Source organism: Mycetomoellerius zeteki, unplaced genomic scaffold (genome assembly GCF_001594055.1).
Source record: "Mycetomoellerius zeteki isolate Tzet28-1 unplaced genomic scaffold, Tzet1.0 scaffold128, whole genome shotgun sequence".
Taxonomy (NCBI): domain Eukaryota; kingdom Metazoa; phylum Arthropoda; class Insecta; order Hymenoptera; family Formicidae; genus Mycetomoellerius; species Mycetomoellerius zeteki.
Window position 1 is genome coordinate 1202435 of NW_017256212.1, and position 19117 is coordinate 1221551.

Here is a 19117-nt window from a genome sequence, read left to right on the forward strand (position 1 = left end):
GTTCAGCAGAAAGATATTTCTAAACAGTCGATTTATCAAACCTTTCGCATATCTCACGGAAATAGTCGTCTCTGACTTTCCGAAGATCGAAAAAAATTGCAGCAACGTTTGTGAATAAATTTAATTCGTTGAATTATTTATAAGAAGTACTTTTTAAAGGATAAACACACACACAAACCTTGAAAAACCTTTTCCAAATAGTTCATTTTCTTGATGTTATCATATGATATTACTCCGTCAGCACTGTCAAGGACTTCCTTAATCTCCTTTCGAATTTTTTCTTGAATTGATTGATTCTGCGCTAGTTCATATATTGCGTGAGACATTGTAGCAGAAGATGTCTCGAAGCCAGCCGCGAAAAATACGAATAATTGGGCAGCAATGAATTCATCTGTTACATCTGAAAAATAAAAATAATAATAATTTTATATTTAGATTTTACATGAAGAAGAAGGAAATTATAGACTGTTACAATAGTTACCACATAAAAAAATATAAAAAATAAGTTAATAGTGTTGAACATACGAGAAGTAACAATTTTGCTGAAGTATTTAAAAATTTAGCTAGATGCAGATCTGAAAATAATTTTGTTGAAGTTGTCAAAATAACTATGTAGGACGTTCAAATTAGTTGTTAGAATGTTAATACTTTTTGCAACATTACTCATTAATTATTATGCTTAAGTTTCCTACATAAATAATTTGATGTTTCAACAGAAATATTTTGAAATTTGTATTTACCTAAATTTTTATTTACAGATACTTCAACAATACATATTAGTATTGTTTTATTCAATGATTATCTTTCAAAAGAGAAAGAATATAAACATATTCAAGAAAGATAATGACAAAAATACATCCAATGTTAAAAAACGCATTCGAAAGTTGATAAATTAAGACGCAAAAAAAGTAAAAGCAATAGTATTCCTACTATTAATGCCCAGCTTGCCGGGATTATCCTTGAGGTCGATAAGTGTATCGACGAAATCGTTTCGACACACATTGTTGCGCTTTCTGTATTCTATAGTTTCTCGGGTAATATCTGTCAGGAACTTGGTCACATCATGATCGTCAAAGATATATCCGAAATTCTTGTAGAACCACGGTATTTCTTTGAGTATATTTCTAATCATGACTCTTGGAGTAGAGCGGAAGATCTTACGGCCGATACGCTGAAACTGATTATTCTCTTCTTTCAACGCGTTCATCTCGAGACCGAAAGCGCACGATCCGATCACGTCGAGAGTGAATTTAGACGTCATATTTCGGCACTCGACAATACTGTCTTTAGATACTATCTCATCTAGATACTTTTCGAAGTGGTCGGAACAGTTCAGCAACAAGTGAAACATGTCCTTCAACTTCCCGGTCGTGAAGACGGGCGAAAGCCTCATTCTTAATGGTCGCCATCTAACAGCGTCGAGTCTGAAGAGGTGCATGGACATGGGTTCGGCCTATAAATTATGCATCAGTGTATCAGAAAGCGGGAATTATGTTAGAAAGTTTCCTTTCAAAGTTTCCGAGTGATCAACGCTTACCTCGAAACTTATACGTCAGCTCAACTTTAAACTGGAGAGAGAAAAAGAGAAATACTCTTTTTCAACTCTTAATTTTTTTAGTTATTGTAATTGATATGTACGTTCCGAAACAAAAAAGGAGAAAACAAATTAAAAATAATTATTTTAAGTAATAATTAAAATTATTTTTTTAATGCTGATGAAGACTGTACAGCTGAAACGTACAGGATTACCATCTTCATTAATAAAGATTACATTTTTTAATTAATCAACATCATAAATTTATTCGTCTTTGACTTTGACTTTCACTTATTGCTTTACATATATTATATTTACACATTAATATTTATCTATTAATATTTTCAAAAATACCTTTTCATAAACCTTTGAATGTCGATTAGCAAAGATGGTGAAATCCTTTATCAACACTTGTTTAATGTATTCAGGATCTTTTATGACGAGCACAGGATTTCCTCTCAAAAATACACCCACCATGGATTCTTTCGGGTATCGGTCGTAAATTTCTTTGTAAAAATCACCCATGTTTTTCTTGCCCATTAAAAATTCGACAATGTTGCCGAAGAACGGAATGGGTTTCGGTCCATTGATCCCGCGCGATGTCCAATAGTCAAAGTCAGCGGTCAAATAATAATAAAGTAAATATAAGATCATCACGCAAGCACAGAGAATTTCCAACATGCCTGTAGCCATTGTTGGTAGCTGGTCGCTATTATAATTGTGATGCCTGTTATGTGATTATTGTACAGTTCAACTCACTGTAAACTCGAACTGAACGGCTCGAATACAGATAGCATGCAGTTCAACGACATTCGCGAGAAATATATAACTGACACTGCTTGATATTATATCTACTACACGAAGTTTAATAGGAAGCCCCCACTTCTTGCTACACGGCTTAGGAAAGAATGACTCAAGATTTGTACATACATTGATACATTTTATAACTGTGTACCATTGAAAATCATATAGAACTTATGATAGATATGCTGAGTCATTCTATTTTTGAATAGCTTACACTATTAAAGTTTCATTATCTACTGATTAATTTATAACCGATAAGATAAAATTAATGGTTTTTGTTAGAATACGAATTATAATGAAATCCCAGACAATTAAAAAATTTAGAAGTGCAATAAGTTCGTAGATAGCACTTGTGTGTATATAACTTTGTGAAATATAGTAATACATATAAAAGTTTCTTTTTAATTGAGAGGAATAAAGGTCTAATTACAAAATCTTGATTTTTTGATAAAAATTAAAGTAACTTGTTACTTTTTTATTATATCACAAATGGGAACAGTATTAAATGTATATTTATATAATGTCTTCGAGAAGTTATATATTATAATATTTCTCTATTATGATCAATATTTAAAAAGTTATTTGCAATTTAAAAAATGCACTTAATCCCTTTTTCCGAATATTAATCATAATATTGTAAGAATCGATAGAAAGAAAGACTATGAACTGCAGAAATGTTTTTTATTTTCACATTCTTCTAGAAGAAATACAAAATGAATATCAAATACATTTTACTTTTACTTCTACAAAATAAATTTAAATAATGTTCAATCATCATCTGATGAGTTTTCGTAAGATTTTTTAACATAAATATGTTGTAATGAAAACACATTATTGTCGTACCATTTTCAGTCTGGTAAAAATCTCATTGATGATTTTAAATCATTTATGCAACCTTTTTCCATAGATTATATCATTTTCACCACCACAGGACAATCGAAACACGTTCATATTTAACTAATGTAAGTAACATCAATTCCTTGTTTATTTGTGCTAATTTCCGAAAAAAAGGCCTAAGTAGAATTGTGCCTTTATTCCGCCTATCTCCTCAATTATAAATCAAAATACAAATACAAGAAGATAATCTATACATTTTGATAAAGAGATTAAAATTGCGAAATGAGAAAGTCATTTGTGTCCATAAGATATCGCATTGTATTATTCCGACAAGATATAAACCTTATGTAACACATAAGCTACATACGTCTACCATATATCTGTTTATCCAGACACACATTGTCTCCGAGATTTTCATTACATTAAAAACAAGGTTAAAATTTATTCTACAATTTCCCACAAGAACTGTCGAAAGAACCAATCTGTTAATTTCTTTATTTCGATTAGTGAAAAGTTACTTTGATATTATTATTTATAAATTAAATTATTTCTATTATATTCACATATTTTCAATATTCTGTAGAGGAAGAAAGAAGGTTGTGGAGTTTTGTTTTACTGAAATAATCAGTGTTGTGCAGTACAAGTACCAAGATATGTAGCGAGATACTTTTTTCGTCCGATACTTATATTTAGGTATATTTTAGTTACTTTTTTAATACTTTCCTACACTAAATAGATTATTCAATTACAAAAAAAATTGATATGAAATATAATACACTTTTACTGAGCTCCGTGCTTGTTAAATGTGCATTTAATGCAGGGAAATAAATTTTAATGCCGTGACAAAATAATTTGTTCAGTGAAAATTTTGAATGTTTGATATTTTTAAAATATAATGCATAAATGTTAAATGAATTATATTTGAGTAAAACTAATTAATAGCTTTATAAGTATTATTTCATTTTATTGTATAACATGTTAAACTGGCATAGAATATTTATAAATATACATATAAAATACGTATAATACGTAAATATTACGTACGGATACATGAAATCATAAATATCTGTTCATTCTAAAATTTTATGTTAATAAATAAAAGTACTTGTACCTCTCTCTCTCTCTCTCTCTCTCTCCCCCCCTCTCTCTCTCTCTCTCTCTCTCTCTCTCTTTCTCTAGGAAAGGTACCTATATTTAAAGCTCCTGAGTGATCACTATAGCCATATTGAATCGTGACATCAGAAGCAAGAAATGACACATTAATTTTTTTTACATGTACGATTTGTAAATAAAAGCAATTTGGATAAAACGAAATGATGAGATAGCTTTAAAGCAATTATAAAACTGGGCTAAAACTATTCTTATTCCCCCTGATAATTAGTAAATAATCGTAAAAAGTGATAAAAAGCAGTTGAAGTGCTTTTTATCAATACTGAAATGTTTTTATTTGTTGCGCATGCACAGTCTATTCCACATGTATTTTATCATTTTTTACAGTTATTTACTAACTGTCGGAAAAGATAAGGATAAAAATAACTTTCGTTTATCTTACTTCATCATACTTTTATCCAAATTGTCTTTATTTATAAATGACTCGTAATAAAAATTGTCATTTCTCGCATCTGAAATCGACACAAGAATGAAAAGTTACTTTTTAAAAGTAACAAGTTACAGTTACTCATTACCGAGTAGAAAGAGTAACAAGTTACTATTACACAACACACACACACACACACACACACACACTATTATAGTTACCGATTTTTAAAAGTAACTCTATACAGTTACTGTTACTTGAAAAAGTAACTTTTCATTACTTTTTTAAAATCGACGATCACCAATCATAGCGGACGAGTGCCTATAGCGGCTTTCAAACGCTATAAATGGCTTATGTCCAATCATGTGCAAAGTAACGATAAAAATAACTGTAAAATTCGTTACCATTACAAAAAAATGTAACTACGTTACCGTTACAGTTATCAAAAAAAAAGTAACGCAGTTATTTTTATCTATATAAGTAACTGCGTTACCAGTAAAGTACTAAAAAAATAACTTGTAACTGTATCTTCGTTACAAGTAACAAGTTATTTCCATTCCCTGCACACGATTCAATATGTTTGTGGTGACCATAAGTACCTACTCAAAAGCCTTAGGATATATTAAAAGTACCTGTATCTAGATATTTTGTTTTAATAGTGCCTGTACTTCGATATTTTTTCTGAAATACCTATACCTTGGATTATATCTACACTGTTAAAAATTTCATGAAATTTAATAATAAATTGTGTAAATTACTTTTAATTTACACAATTTGAACTTAATTTCATGACATTACGTTAAATTTGATATATTTATAATTGAAAAGTATATTTGTGTACATGTACATGAAATTTAATGTACCTTCCAGAAAATTTTATAAAAAGTATATTAAATTTCATAAATTTTATGTACACGTTCATTAGATTTAAGTAATTATTGTAACTTAATTTTCAGTTAATTCATTCATTACTTTTAATTTCGTTCATAACTACGAGCTTCATTTACATGTAAAGGAAACTCGTGGTCACATTTCTAACAGGATACTGAAAACAAAGTGTTTTACACAACACTGGAAATAACTCAGCAGATATTCACGTGACGTAACTACTTTTGGTACATACAATAGTCATAGAGTGATATCAATTATGCTAATATAGATAGAAATTCTTCGAATATATAGAACAAACATAATTTACAAAAATCTGAAATTATCATATTCAATTTAATTATATCATTTAAAAATCATAGTCAAAGTTTCGAAGCTAGATTGAATTATACCAACAGACACTTTTCAAAATTATATAAAAGATACACAGTAAAACTATGAAAAAATCTTTCTTATATAGCTGTTAAATAAAGATAAATTGAGAATGAGAAAGAAACTCTTTTGAAAAATTGATTTCTATTTTATTTTTTATATCATTCTGTCTGTTTTCTACTCCGATATTTTAGTTTTATTTAGACCAAAAATTGTTTGTATCTAGAACGAGTTGATACAAATGGACGAACATCCATATTGATAACGATAAGTATGACTAATTACTTCCGGAAAATCGACTTAATCGCGAATGTTCTTGTTGCTGTGTTGTATCACAGCGAAATGTTTAATTAAACGTCGATTCTAGAATCCCAATCTCAGGTAGAAATGAAAATATGGAAATGCAGTGAGCTGCACGCTGGTAGATACACAAAACAAGATAGCTGCACAAGCTCGAACTAAGCGTATAAATGCACGAAGTCATTTTTTAAACTCACATAAATCTTTCCGCTGCAATTTCTCACTAACCACGTTGGCGGTATCTATACCTCTCGTACCTTCGTTGGAAAATCTCATCGCATTCGAAGTAAAAACAAGCTACTTAACTAACGATTATATCTTCACGTATACATAATGCGTCTTTCTAAAATTTTATAAATATATAATACAAAATTACAATTACAAAACAAAATTATACGAGAATACATTTTGAACAAAGATAATATTTTCTTAGAAGAAATTTATATAGATAAATAACTTAAAATAAAAATAAAAATAGTTTTGCGGCTCCAAGAATAAATTAAATATATGTAAAATGCCTATATGAGCGTGCGCGGTTGTTGGTGCGCAATTATATTTATAAGGAGATAAGATATAATTTCCGAACACACACACACAACTAGAATGTAGTTACGATGTAAGTTAACTGCAAACGTTTCGACTTTGAATTTTGAGTCCTTCTCAATGTGGAAGTCAAGTACAAACTATTATTTATTAGTATTTGGTATATGGACTTTATAAGGACTCAAATTCAGAAGCGAAACGTTTATAGTTAAATTCGTTGATAAGTACATTTCAATTGTTTACAAATTATAACGTATTGTCTTATAATAAATATATTATTTGTGCACCAACAACTGCGGAAGTTTATATAAGCATTTTAAATAAATGACGTACTTATCGTTAAAAAGTTTTCATCTATAAAGTATGTCCATACTGTGCTCATCTCAAAAAATTTAAAATTTAATATATTCTTATTCCAGTTATAATCTTTTCGATGTTATTCCTAGTGTGATATACCCGAGATTTCTTTTACTTTGCTACGTTATGACTTTTTTATTAACAGATGTACACATATATTTGCTTGTTACGTTATATTCAGCGTTTCGATTGAAAAAAAATTGTTATATATTTAGTTTTATACGATATTTTTTAGAATATTCAGTGTAGAGCAAGTACGTGACAAAACGATCGATATGGAATGGCATCAAAGGGTTAAGAAAATATTAAACTCTATATTTCTCAACAATCTGTGACAAATCTATCTTTTAAAAAAAAACATTCAATCGTATAATGTAGAAGTTTTACGAAAATTATATTATTCCGTAACAGAATCTCATTATGCATACGTAGTGAAGTTACACTTAAGTAACGTATTTGCGGTCATAGTGAAACTTCTTACAAACTTTATACAATTTTGCGCAACTGTTTTCTTCGATGAGAGAATTAAAACAAAAATATGTCACTTTACAAAGTTATCATATACCGTTGTCGTCATATAACGCGAAGATCATACATGTTAGCATCCAGTTTCACCTTCTTATCATGTGCAATATGTGCTTCGTGGACTAAGATTACAAGCTGAGAATATATACGTGAAAACATATATGTAACTCGAGCAAGAAAAACTCTTTCAGCCTGAAAAAAAGGAAGGAAGGAAAAAGATATATCTTTTGCAATCCGTCATCGTGTCGCATTAATGCTTTCGCGACGGGTTCGCTATCAGCGTTTTACGAATTTATTTCAATTCCATGCGGTGGACACACAGTTAAACGGATTTCGACAATTCATTTACCGTTTGATCTACCCGCGCATTTCAATTATATGTTTACTCTTTGTCGACGGCATTCGCCTTCCTATTGAGCCCGAGTGCACACCCGCGCGTCGGCGGTCGCATCGACGAGCCGGGTAAAGTCGTGGGAACGGATGCGGTACGGTACAATTGAATTAATCTCGATCGAACAACGCGACCTCCGAAATGAAACAGGAAATCACGTTATCGCACGTGGCGGCGTGCACAAGCATGCGCCGCGAAACAAGCGGCTCTCATTAGTTGTTATTGTTTGATCGTGATTAGCAACAAAACCATGATGTTGCTGAATATCATACGTTATCGCGATTATGTGCCTAGGAGATTGTTGCAATCATTTGGATAGTGGCAGGGGAGAACATAGAAACGGTCAAGGTATTTTGAAAGAGCTTAATAATTGAAGAATGCCTATTTGGTCTCCCCTTTGTTATAATTACAGAAATTATTCAAAATATGGTCTTAAATGTACTAAATTATTCTAATTTATATATACTTCTGTGAATATCAGATTTCTTGTATCGTTCTATTTTTATTTTATATTATATAATCAAAAGGAAGATTATAAAGAATATTCGCCTTGTTTTGCTACGCGTCCAGTAACAAGAACTTACTCGAAGTAAACGTCACTTTTAACATGTTTGCTGATACCAGAAAGAAAATCACACTGAATCGTCCATGGTGAGATGAAGAGCTAAGTTGCGCTTTTTTTCGAGATTCATTCGGTCAGACATTTGAATCAGATTTGCCTGCTCAATACGAAGAGCTCGTCTTAATTCCTGCAGTTTCCATCCCGCCTCAATCTGCTTTTCGGCTATTTGCTTCTGCAAGGCGGCGATCCGCCGATTTAAAGCATCGTAATCTGCTCGCAACCGATCACTACCTCGATTAATCACTGAATGATCGCAAACCGTAGGACTGCTATCTTGTTGTACCATATTTGAAGTCAACAGACAGATTTTATCGTGCAGCTCGGCCAGTTGTGTTAGTGTCAAAGACTGAGAGCGATAAACGTATAGATATTTTGTATTAGAGCAATCAGTTATTTCCATGTTAAAAATTATTTTTACACTACAGAGAAAGAACAGTTTTGTTGAAGTATCTAAAAATTTAGCTAGATATAAATTTGAAAATGAATTTGTTAAACCATCAAAATAATTAAGTAGGACGCTCAAACTGATTGCCAAACGTCAAAATTTTTGCAAAGTTGCTCATTATGCTTGAGATTTCTATGTAATTATTTTGATGGTCAAACAAAATTATTTTTAAATCTGTATTTTAAATCTGTAGTTAAATTTATTTAAATATTTCAGTAAAATCGTTCTTTCCGTGTATATCTAGATACAGAATATTTTTATCTGTATCTATGGTCTATGACAGTCTATGTAATATATATTACATAGACTGTCATAGATATATATTGAGAGATGCAAACATAGAAATAATATTTCGATTTATTACAAGTACGACGCGTCAATATAGAGAAAAGTGAGATTTAATAGATATAAAGAAGTAAACGCAGACCAACAGAATGAACTCTTACCACCGCACGTACATACCTTTAACCAAGATTCAGGGTCAAAAGCTGCAAGCTTATCGCCATTATCCACACCTGCAACCTTGGTAACTTCCACACCAAACTCCTAGAAATGATTCATTTCCAGCGTTAATATGCAAGTCAGAAAATTCAAATTATTCTCCAGATAAATCATCAAATAGGAAACTGATGTGTACTGGATTGATGCTATCTGTTATTCGCCTCACCGATAATTGTTTTATGTAATTCTCATTTTCTCTCTTGCATTCATTAAGCAGTTTAAATAGTCTATCGATATTCTGAATTTCTATTTCGGCCAGATAGATATTCTCAGACAGTTTTTGCGATTCTCTTAATAATTCTATGATGGACGGCACAGTCCAGCGCTCGATTTCAAAATCATCATCCAACGTTGTCGCCATCGCAGGTCTCGCAGGAATTTTTCCATCCACAAATTGTATGTAATCACGCACACGTTGCACGGCTATTATATTGCGAGAACAAATACAGAACTAACTTGCAAAAATTATGTAATCAAAGTTTGTTTTTGTCATTTTCTATGTATCACAAAATTCGTCCAAGTATTAGTTTTCTGTGCAAACTGCACGCGCGACTTTTGGTGCAATGGCATGCGTAATTAATAGAATATAACAATTTGCAAAATGTTGCCTTCGAGTGTCGCAAATTTATGGAAATGCTTAACTTATTAAGATATTAGCCGGGCTAATTACGGGCTATGAATAAGGAAATTCACATTTCTACCGTGCGATAAAAACTGTCGGAATGACAAAACAGTTGAAAAAGTTTTTATGCAAGTTTTTACCGTCATATTGCTTTTCAATTTGCTTCTTCAGTAATTCATTCGCCTTAACGAAGTCGCCGCATTCATCCGGTTTAATCACGCCAGCCTCTGGAATTACAAAGATGTTTTTCCTTTAATGTGAACGCAACCGACAAAATTCAATAAGAAAAAAACTCGCCAAAAACCACCGAATGAATGAGAAACGCATTATACGACTAAATTATATCTATTGATTTAAACAACCTATATCTATATTATCCAATAATGCAATCCCAGTCATAAGTTTGGAAACACAATTTTTTCACATTTTACGAAAAGTTAAATTCTCGATGAAAAAAATCGTGGAGAAGTCTTTGACCACGCATTTTAAAGAGTAAAGATAGGGCTTTAAATTCGTGTTTGAATTTTTTCTCTACGAGATTTTATTCCTAAATTATATAAAAATGCTCGAAATTAAAGCGTGGTCGAAAGTTTCTCTACAATTTTTTTTACCGAGATATTTTTCGTAAAATGTGAAAAAATCGTAAGTGTTTCCAGACTTTTGATCGAAACTATATATCGAAAAAGTACAAACCTACGATGGGAGGAAGAGATTGCAGAAATTTGATCTTTTCGCTCAAATTGTTAATTTCATCATTTAAATGTTTTTTCTCCGCTTGACAATGATCCCATTCGGATTTCAACTCCATATTTTCGATTTTCAAGGCATTATTTGCAGTCATCAGTCTTTGGATTTGATCTTTCGTCCCGTTAACTTCTTCATCGACTTGTTCAGGATAATCTTTTATTTCGTCCAGCAGCGCTTTCAGTCGACCTAGTTCTAATTCCAAACCGTCATTAACTATTTTTAATTTATTATTTTCTTCCATCGCATGTCTTAAATCTTCTCTTGCCTCGTCTAAACCTACACTGGGAGGGAGGGATGTCAGCAATTTGATTTTTTCGTTCAAATTATTAATTTCATCGTTTAAACGCTTATTTTCCGCTTGACAATGATTTAATCTGGATTTCAGCTCCATGTTTTCAACTTTCAGCGCATTATTTGCGACAAACAATCTTTGGATTTCATCCTTCGACCCGATAACTTCTTCATCGATTTGCTCAGGATAATCTTTTATTTTGTCCTGCAGTGCTTTCAATCGACCTAGTTCTAATTCAAGACCGTCATTGATCATTTTTAATTTATTATTCTCTTCCGCCGCGTATCTTAAATCTTCTCTCGCCTTGTCTATCTCGATCATCAATTTCTTCAATTCATTTTCAAAGCTGTCGATATCGTCAACATCCTCTATAAAATCGCCTTTCGATTTCTTGATATTCTCTTTTAATTTATTGATCTCATTTTGCGCCATTCTTAGCTCATCTCGCAATTCTTTGTTTTCTACCATTAATTTTTGTAAATCCTGTCGCTCTTTATCATACTCCGTCCTTACTCTCATCAAATCATCTTTTTTCAATTCGCCGTTATCGGTTTCGATCCTTTCTTTCTGTATTGCTAATTCAATTGTTAATCGTTCGTTGTCCGCCCTGCATCTATTCAATTCGTCTTGTAATTGAATCAAGGCATCCTTTAAGGCAGCCTTATCCATTTTCTCTGCGTCCAGAGCGTTAATTAAGTCATCAATCTGCGCATGTGCATCGTCGGCCTTTGAAATCACTGTACGAACTTTCATGTCGCTCATCTCTTTTTCAAGCCTTTCTTTTTCATTTGACAAGTCAACAAGCTGTCCTTCCAGAAATTTAATCTTCGTTTCGGCATCACCGAGTACTTCCTTCAATTTATCGATTTCTGCTTTTAACTCGTTGTTCTGATTTTTAGACTTATCTAGGTCATTCTTCGCTGTTGTTAAATCCGACTTGAAGGAGTCGAGATCTGTTGCTATTTTAGTGTTTTCGATTCTTAGAATAGTATTCTCGTTTTTCAATGAAGCATGTCGTTCATTTATATCATTTAGTTCATGCTTCAAACTCTCATTTTCCACACGTGTTTTATCTAATTCTGTCTTTAGCTTCATTAATTCGTCATTAAGAACAATCACTTTTTTCTCAATAGCTTCCTTCGCAGCTTTATCCAACACAACTTCTTTATCTAATCCATTCACTTTCTTCAATTGATAGATCTCTGCTTTTAATTCGTTGTTTTGATTCTTGAACTTATCTAAATCATTCCTTGCAGTTGTTAAATCTAATTTGAAGAAATCGAGTTCTGTTGCTATTTTAGTATTTTCGATTTTGAGAGCAGCATTCTCGTCTTTCAAAGAAGCATGTCGTTTATTTACGTCATTTAGTTCGTGCTTCAAACTCTCATTTTCCACACGCATTTTATCTAGTTCTTCCTTTAGCTCCTCCATTAATTTGCCGTTAGAAACGATCGCCTTTTTCTCAGTAGCTTCCTTTGCAACTTTATCCGACACAACTTCTTTACCTAATCTACTCACTTCCGCTCGTAAACTATCTAACTCGTTCAGAAGTGCCTCCTTCTCTTCTAACAATGCAGCCACATGATACTGCAATGCGTTCACCTTGTTCTGCGCGTCGATCGACATTCTCTTTAAATCCTCTACTTCACTATTCAACTTGTCATTCGCCAATTCAAGGGTATCTAAATTCTTTTGCAGTTTTTTCAGCTCCGCTCTTAATCTATCGTTTTCCGATTGGTTAGTAGATAATTCCAATCTAATTTTTTCTGATAATTCCTGTTCAGCTGTCAAGTTAGATTTTAGATTTTTAATCTCATCCTTTTGCCTATCGTCCTCGTCTTTTAGTTTTTCAAATTCTTTTTCGAATTTCTGTCGTTCTTCCCTCAAACTCGTGTTTTCTAGTTTCAAACCATCAACTTCAGATATCAGCATATTTGATTCGGTTTTTAGTTTATTATTCTCGTCTGTTAATGTATTTGTTTTTGATTTTAATATGTTATTATCTACTCTCAAAGCTAATACCTCATTTTTTGTGTTTTCAAGTTCTGCTTTTAATGTTAATACTTGACGCGATAGATTTTCCTTCTTATCCCTTATTTTATCGTTTTCTGTTCTTAATTTAATTAATTCAGGTTTTAGTGCTTTAAGTTCCTCTCTCAAAGCAACGACTTCATTCTTGACTTTCGTCAGTTCCTCCAAAGCCTCTTCTTTAGCAGACTTTTCGGCGAATGACGACAGATTTAGCCCTTCTAACAGATTTTTAAGCTCTGCTATTTCTCCCTCGAGCTTAATCTTCTCATTTTTAAGATTCGTTATCTCCTTCTCTAATGTTTGATGTTCAACCTATGAATTTCAATGTGATTATTATCAAAGGCACAAGAAGTTACAAGAGGAATACGTAACTAATTATCTCTACCTTACAGACGTTTAAAGCTTCCTTTGTCTTTTCATTCTCGATGGATAACTTATCTGAGCTCATCTTAAGCTTGTAATTTTCCAACTTCCAATATTCAATATCTTCTTCCGCTTTAGATAATTGCGATTGAAGATCAGATATACCCGCTCTTAAATTATTAATCTGGTTCATCATCTCAGCATTCGCAGCCTTTAGGCTCAACGATTCCTCGCCTAGTTTCAACAGCTCTTTCTTGAGGGCGTGTCTCTCTTCTTTTAGGGCATGATTTTGCACCTTCATCTCATCGATCTTTAAGATCAAATTTTTCATCTCATTCTTTAATGCCACTAATTCCTCTTGAATGTCTTGTTTAGCAGTAGATTCTGTACTTAGATCTAATTTCAGTTTGCTGATTTCATTTTGCAAAGCGTTGATTTCATTCTGTATCTTGTCTTTATCAATCTGTAAACTAACAAGTTGAGCATCAAGAAACTTAACCTGATCCTCGGCGTTGTCAAGTTGTTCTCTTAATTTATTTACTTCATCCGTCGATAAATTTATTTGTTCCTTCAGTTCATTTAGTTTTGTGTTTAGCCTATTGTTTTCATCTCTATAATTATTCATTTTCGCCTTAATATCTTTGTTCTCTACTTCTGTTTGGTGAATATCTGTCTTTAGTTGTTCATTTATAACTTTCGCCTCTTTCAGTTTATTATTTAACTCAAGTGATTCCTGCCGCAAATCTACAACTTCGTTATTTGCCCTCGTCAATTTATTACTCATATTATCTACCTCCTTTTTCAAAGTTTCTATTTCGGATAATAATTTTGTTAGTTCTTCTTTCCCATCATCCACTTCTTGTAACAATTTTCTGTTCTCCGACTTCAACTTTGCCATTTCGCTCTGCAAAGTATTGAAGTCCGCAAGTAGCTTGTTATTATTTACATTAGCCTTCTCCAATTCTTCTGTAAGAACTCCATTCTCGACTTTAAATTTGTTCAATTGTTTCTTTGCGTCGTCTAACGCTACATTTGTTTTAGACAAGTCATCTTTAAGAAGACCATTCTCGGATTTCAAGTTGTCTCTTTCAGTTGTCAAATTGTCTCTTTCGCTTTTAACAGCAGCACTTTCATCCTTTAGTTTATCGCTTTCAACCTTTAATCTATTCATTTCTTGTAACAGCCTATCGAGGCCTTCTTTCCATGCAATCCCTTCGGATTTTAATTGATCCGTCTCCGCCACTCGTTTTTCTAATTCATCTCTTAAATACTTATTTTCAGATAATAATTGATCTATCTTTGCCTTAATATTATTATTTTCCCTTCTCAAAGATTCCAGTTCCTTAATCATGTTATCAAGATTGTTTTTCAAAGCAACATTTTCTTCTTTAAGTTCGTTAGTCTCCAGTTTTGCATTTTCCAATGTCTCCTTCAAGAATTCATTCTCAGCTCCGAGACTATGCAAATCGTCTCTCATGCCCTCTAGCTCTTTTTGCGCCACTTGAAATTTTTCTTCCTCACGACGCAGGTCAACGTTCAACTTATCGATCTCGCTCTTCAACTCGTTATTTTCCTCTTTCACTCTACTCAGTTCTTGTGTTTTTCGAAATTCCTTCTCTAACGATGCATTCTTAATATTTAATTCGTCACATTCGGACTGAAGTCTTTCAATGTGCTTCTTCAGAATCTCACTTTCGTTATTCAGTTCACTTATTTGACGGTCTTTCTCGGACACCACACTCTGTATCTTTTTCAGCTCGTCGAGAAGTTCCTTTTTCTCCGTCTTAAAATTATACAACTGGGACCTCATATCTTCGATCTCGCTCTGCAATTTATTCACGTCCAGCACAGACAGTTCCGACTGCCGCAGGCTTTCGAGAAGCTCAGTAATCTGCGAACAAATACCCAATTGTCATGAATACTACTACGGAGTTAGACAAGTATAAACATCCTCTAGCATTTGTCTCATCTCAACGAAACAGGAGTTTACATGTTAGCATAAAACGTTTATGGCTTTTAACACATCGTACATGCAACCGATTACGACCATTTACAAACGTGAAGAAATAAAGAGAAGTACCTTATCATCAGGTTTCTCAGGTTTCTCAAGTTTCTCAGGCTCTTCCTTCATCTCGACCACCATGGTCGCTGGTTTAACTATCATCTCATCCAGATCTAACGCCGGTACGACGACGGAGGCTTTCTGTTGATCAAGTTCGCTTCGTAGAGCCTCCGCGTAAGCCGTCTTCTCATCCAAATGCATTTTCAATTCAGCCAGGAGCATTTTGCAATTACGAAGTTGACTTAACAGTGCCGGTATGTCCTCTTCTTCCACATCTGCAGGTAGAGGAACGACAATCTCTTCTGAGACCGGTGTAACAACTTCCTCCATTGAACGACGAATTTGCGTTAGTTCAGCTTGCAGGCGCTGTGTTCGTAACAGATCTTCGTAGCTCTTTGATAGATCCACCGATGTCTGCATTGATCTCTCGACAACCACGGACACCTGTTGATCAGCTTTCTGACCATCTTTCATTAGCTCACGAAGCTTTGCCCTCAAACGATTTAATGCCGCACAGGAAGTATCCTCCTCGGCTTCCACCAGTTTCAACTTCAGATGCGATATCGTGTCTCTCATTCTGTCACGATATCAACAGTTTGCACATAATTATATTGGCGTATCGTATTTAATGAAGATAGATGGTTTTCAAGAAAATATCGTAACCGACGAACTGTGATCAATTTCCTTTCAAAGCTATATAAGTAACTTCGCAAAGTATAAAACAGAAGCCTTTTCTAACTATTATTATTCCCAAACGATTAATTTAAGTAATATTAATTTTATAGGAGCTTTTTTTTAGCATTCTCCTTCTACTTATTGCTCAATTATTTTTCCGTTTATTAAAACAATATGCAGAAAGAAAGAGTAAGAGTGGAAAGGAGAAAGAAAGACTCATTAAACTGTCTTGACGAAATTTCATAGTCAATAGGCATTATGTACTGTTTTTTTTCGGCAGCAAAACGATCTCTCAGTGCTGCTATTTTCTCCCTCACGTATTTAACTTTTTCGCACGGATCGTCGCAGCAATCTCGTTCAGCGAGACTCTCCTCGAGGTTGCGAACTTTTTCCGCCAGTTCCTCATTTGCATTCTGCAGCCTTTCGTTTTCCTCGCGGTAATGCACGAGCAAGGGATCAGGACCCAATACCCCGTCGGGCTTCACACCTATAGGGAAATTATTTGACCGCCCGAAATGTATTCGGTACTCTGTTTTATATGACGAAGAAAACATGGGTCGTTTGCGGTGAGCTATGTGCATCGATAGAGAGCTATGGAAACTTAATAATAAAAAATGTAGAAACGCGAAATGTATAAAATAATGATGTATTGGAAAATCGTTTGACTTAATAACCGAATTTTATTTGATATTTTGTGAAATATCCGGAATCAATATGTGGATAGATTTTATTATAGAACCGTTCATAGTGCCGCATTGGAAAAAGTACCGCGCTAAAATTACTCTTCGTATATACAGCTCGAATGGCAATTTCTTATAAAATTTATTCTATAAGAAATATAGTGTAGGGGAGCAAAAGTGGGAGAGAAAAGATTCGACTATGAAATGGAACATCGATACCGAATGATCGTAGAGCTTGTTTCAGAGACCTATTTTCGCTCTCGAGCTGCAGCCGCTCCATGCGCCACTTCTTCATCTGGCACTTCATTACCGTCAGTTTTCGTAGAGCGAACGGCAGATCATAGATCTCCGATTCCTTGGAATTGTCGCTAAAGGGGTTGTAATCGCAGCAACAACATGGCTCGTGCGGCGGTAATTCGATCGGTTTTATCGGCCGCGGTGCGTGACATCCGCATGAACAAAATAGCGGTATGTATCGATCGTCCATGGCTTGGTATAATTTTGAGGACCACGTTTAACTTCTCTGTATGGCGTACCGCTGCACAAATTTATTCCTAAAAATGCCTCTACAATCGTTACGACGCTTTTTCAGGGAGCGCATTGCATAAAAAATGTGTAAGTTACTTGGTAATCATTTCTATACTATATATACCTCTAACATTATCGAGATGGAAAACAAGTTATTTATGACTCGGGTCAATTCATAGATAACCCGCGGTAGTAGAGTGCACTATCATTGTTCCGTAAAAAAGCTCCGCCAAGATAAAATCTTTTTATGCATGGAGATATGAGGTTGCCCGGAAATTCGTGAAACGTCAGTCATATTTTTGGTATTATTCCCAGTTCGACACACGACTCAGTGATATCGACAGCGAGATCGATATAACCATGAATATAACTCGATTTAGTAATACCGAATTCATGATATAATATATTAATAAGACGTTATGATATAAGTTTCTTTCTATCATGACCGAATTAAACTTTGGATAATTTAATTTCCAAAATTGTGTATAATGTAATATAGATAGGCTTTTTGACGATTAATAGCAATATAATATATCTAATGAATTGTCTTGCGTGTCATTGAATTTGTATCAAGAATTTCAATCACATTTCAAACGTTGATATACTTACCATGTCGGTGATTTATGACAATTTTGAATAGAGATGTTAGAGGATACGCGCATTATTCATCGAATTCTCCGTGTCGTAAAGTTCGCGCGCACCAGGAAACCGGAAGTACCGATTACGTACGACCCACATAATTAAGCGGTCGCTATAATTAAATTGCGCGCAGTATGCCCGGCGAAAGTCCTCGTTAGAGCAGTCTTATTAGGTGTTCCGATATTGAGGGGTTGGTGCAGCGATACTGAACGCTTCTTAAGTTTCGAGAGTTTCGAGAGCACTTGGACCACAGTTCGGTTCTGTTCGAGAACTTATCGAGAGGGCCCGTCATCAATTAAATCTGCGCGGTAATTGCAAAGGAAGGAGGAAAACACGGGTGCGGTGCGGGGTTAACGGAACTTCACAAAACTTTCCGCCCCCTTTTTGCTCGCCGTCCGCCGCATTACCCGTGCAAAATCACCGTTTCGTTAATCGAATTGGTGTAACAACAAACGGGCTCTTAGCTCTAACAAAACGTACAATAGATAGATGTATCACATACATGTGCGGATTCTAGAACATGAAGATATCTGTGCTCCTGTTTCCTTATCGCATATAAAGTCGATTTTTACATTTCAAAGCACACAGATTATCAAAGCATTTGCTCGTTAATGTCATTTCGATATATAAAAATTTTCAAGTTGATGAAACATTTACAGACAATTATAAATTCTGCAAGTTATTGATGTTGTTACCATAACGTGCACGTTTTAATACAAAATATTAATATTTTATTGTAATTAATAAAATAATACAAATTAATTTATAAGCGATTTATTAACGCTAACCTCGATGGAATATTTTAAAAAATTAATAATAACT

At 33.7% G+C, this 19117-nt stretch overlaps 1 protein-coding gene across 1 annotated transcript in view; it reads right to left on the reverse strand.

Annotated features, from left to right (window-relative positions):
- Positions 1 to 17969, reverse strand: part of LOC108731462 (girdin) — an 18978-nt gene extending 1009 nt beyond the window's left edge. Inside the window, exons 1-15 of the mRNA XM_018461812.1 lie at positions 17781 to 17969; positions 17348 to 17682; positions 16713 to 16935; positions 15792 to 16350; positions 13734 to 15323; positions 12581 to 13660; positions 11542 to 11938; positions 10972 to 11211; positions 10419 to 10505; positions 9823 to 10079; positions 9618 to 9701; positions 8725 to 9056; positions 1889 to 2261; positions 931 to 1453; positions 179 to 400 (exon numbers count right to left, since the gene is read on the reverse strand). Of these exons, the coding sequence (XP_018317314.1) occupies positions 179 to 400; positions 931 to 1453; positions 1889 to 2261; positions 8725 to 9056; positions 9618 to 9701; positions 9823 to 10079; positions 10419 to 10505; positions 10972 to 11211; positions 11542 to 11938; positions 12581 to 13660; positions 13734 to 15323; positions 15792 to 16350; positions 16713 to 16935; positions 17348 to 17615 (6235 nt within the window). The 5' untranslated portion in view covers positions 17616 to 17682; positions 17781 to 17969. The remainder of the gene's footprint in view (positions 1 to 178; positions 401 to 930; positions 1454 to 1888; positions 2262 to 8724; positions 9057 to 9617; positions 9702 to 9822; positions 10080 to 10418; positions 10506 to 10971; positions 11212 to 11541; positions 11939 to 12580; positions 13661 to 13733; positions 15324 to 15791; positions 16351 to 16712; positions 16936 to 17347; positions 17683 to 17780) is intronic.
- Positions 17970 to 19117: the final 1148 nt, after the last annotated feature.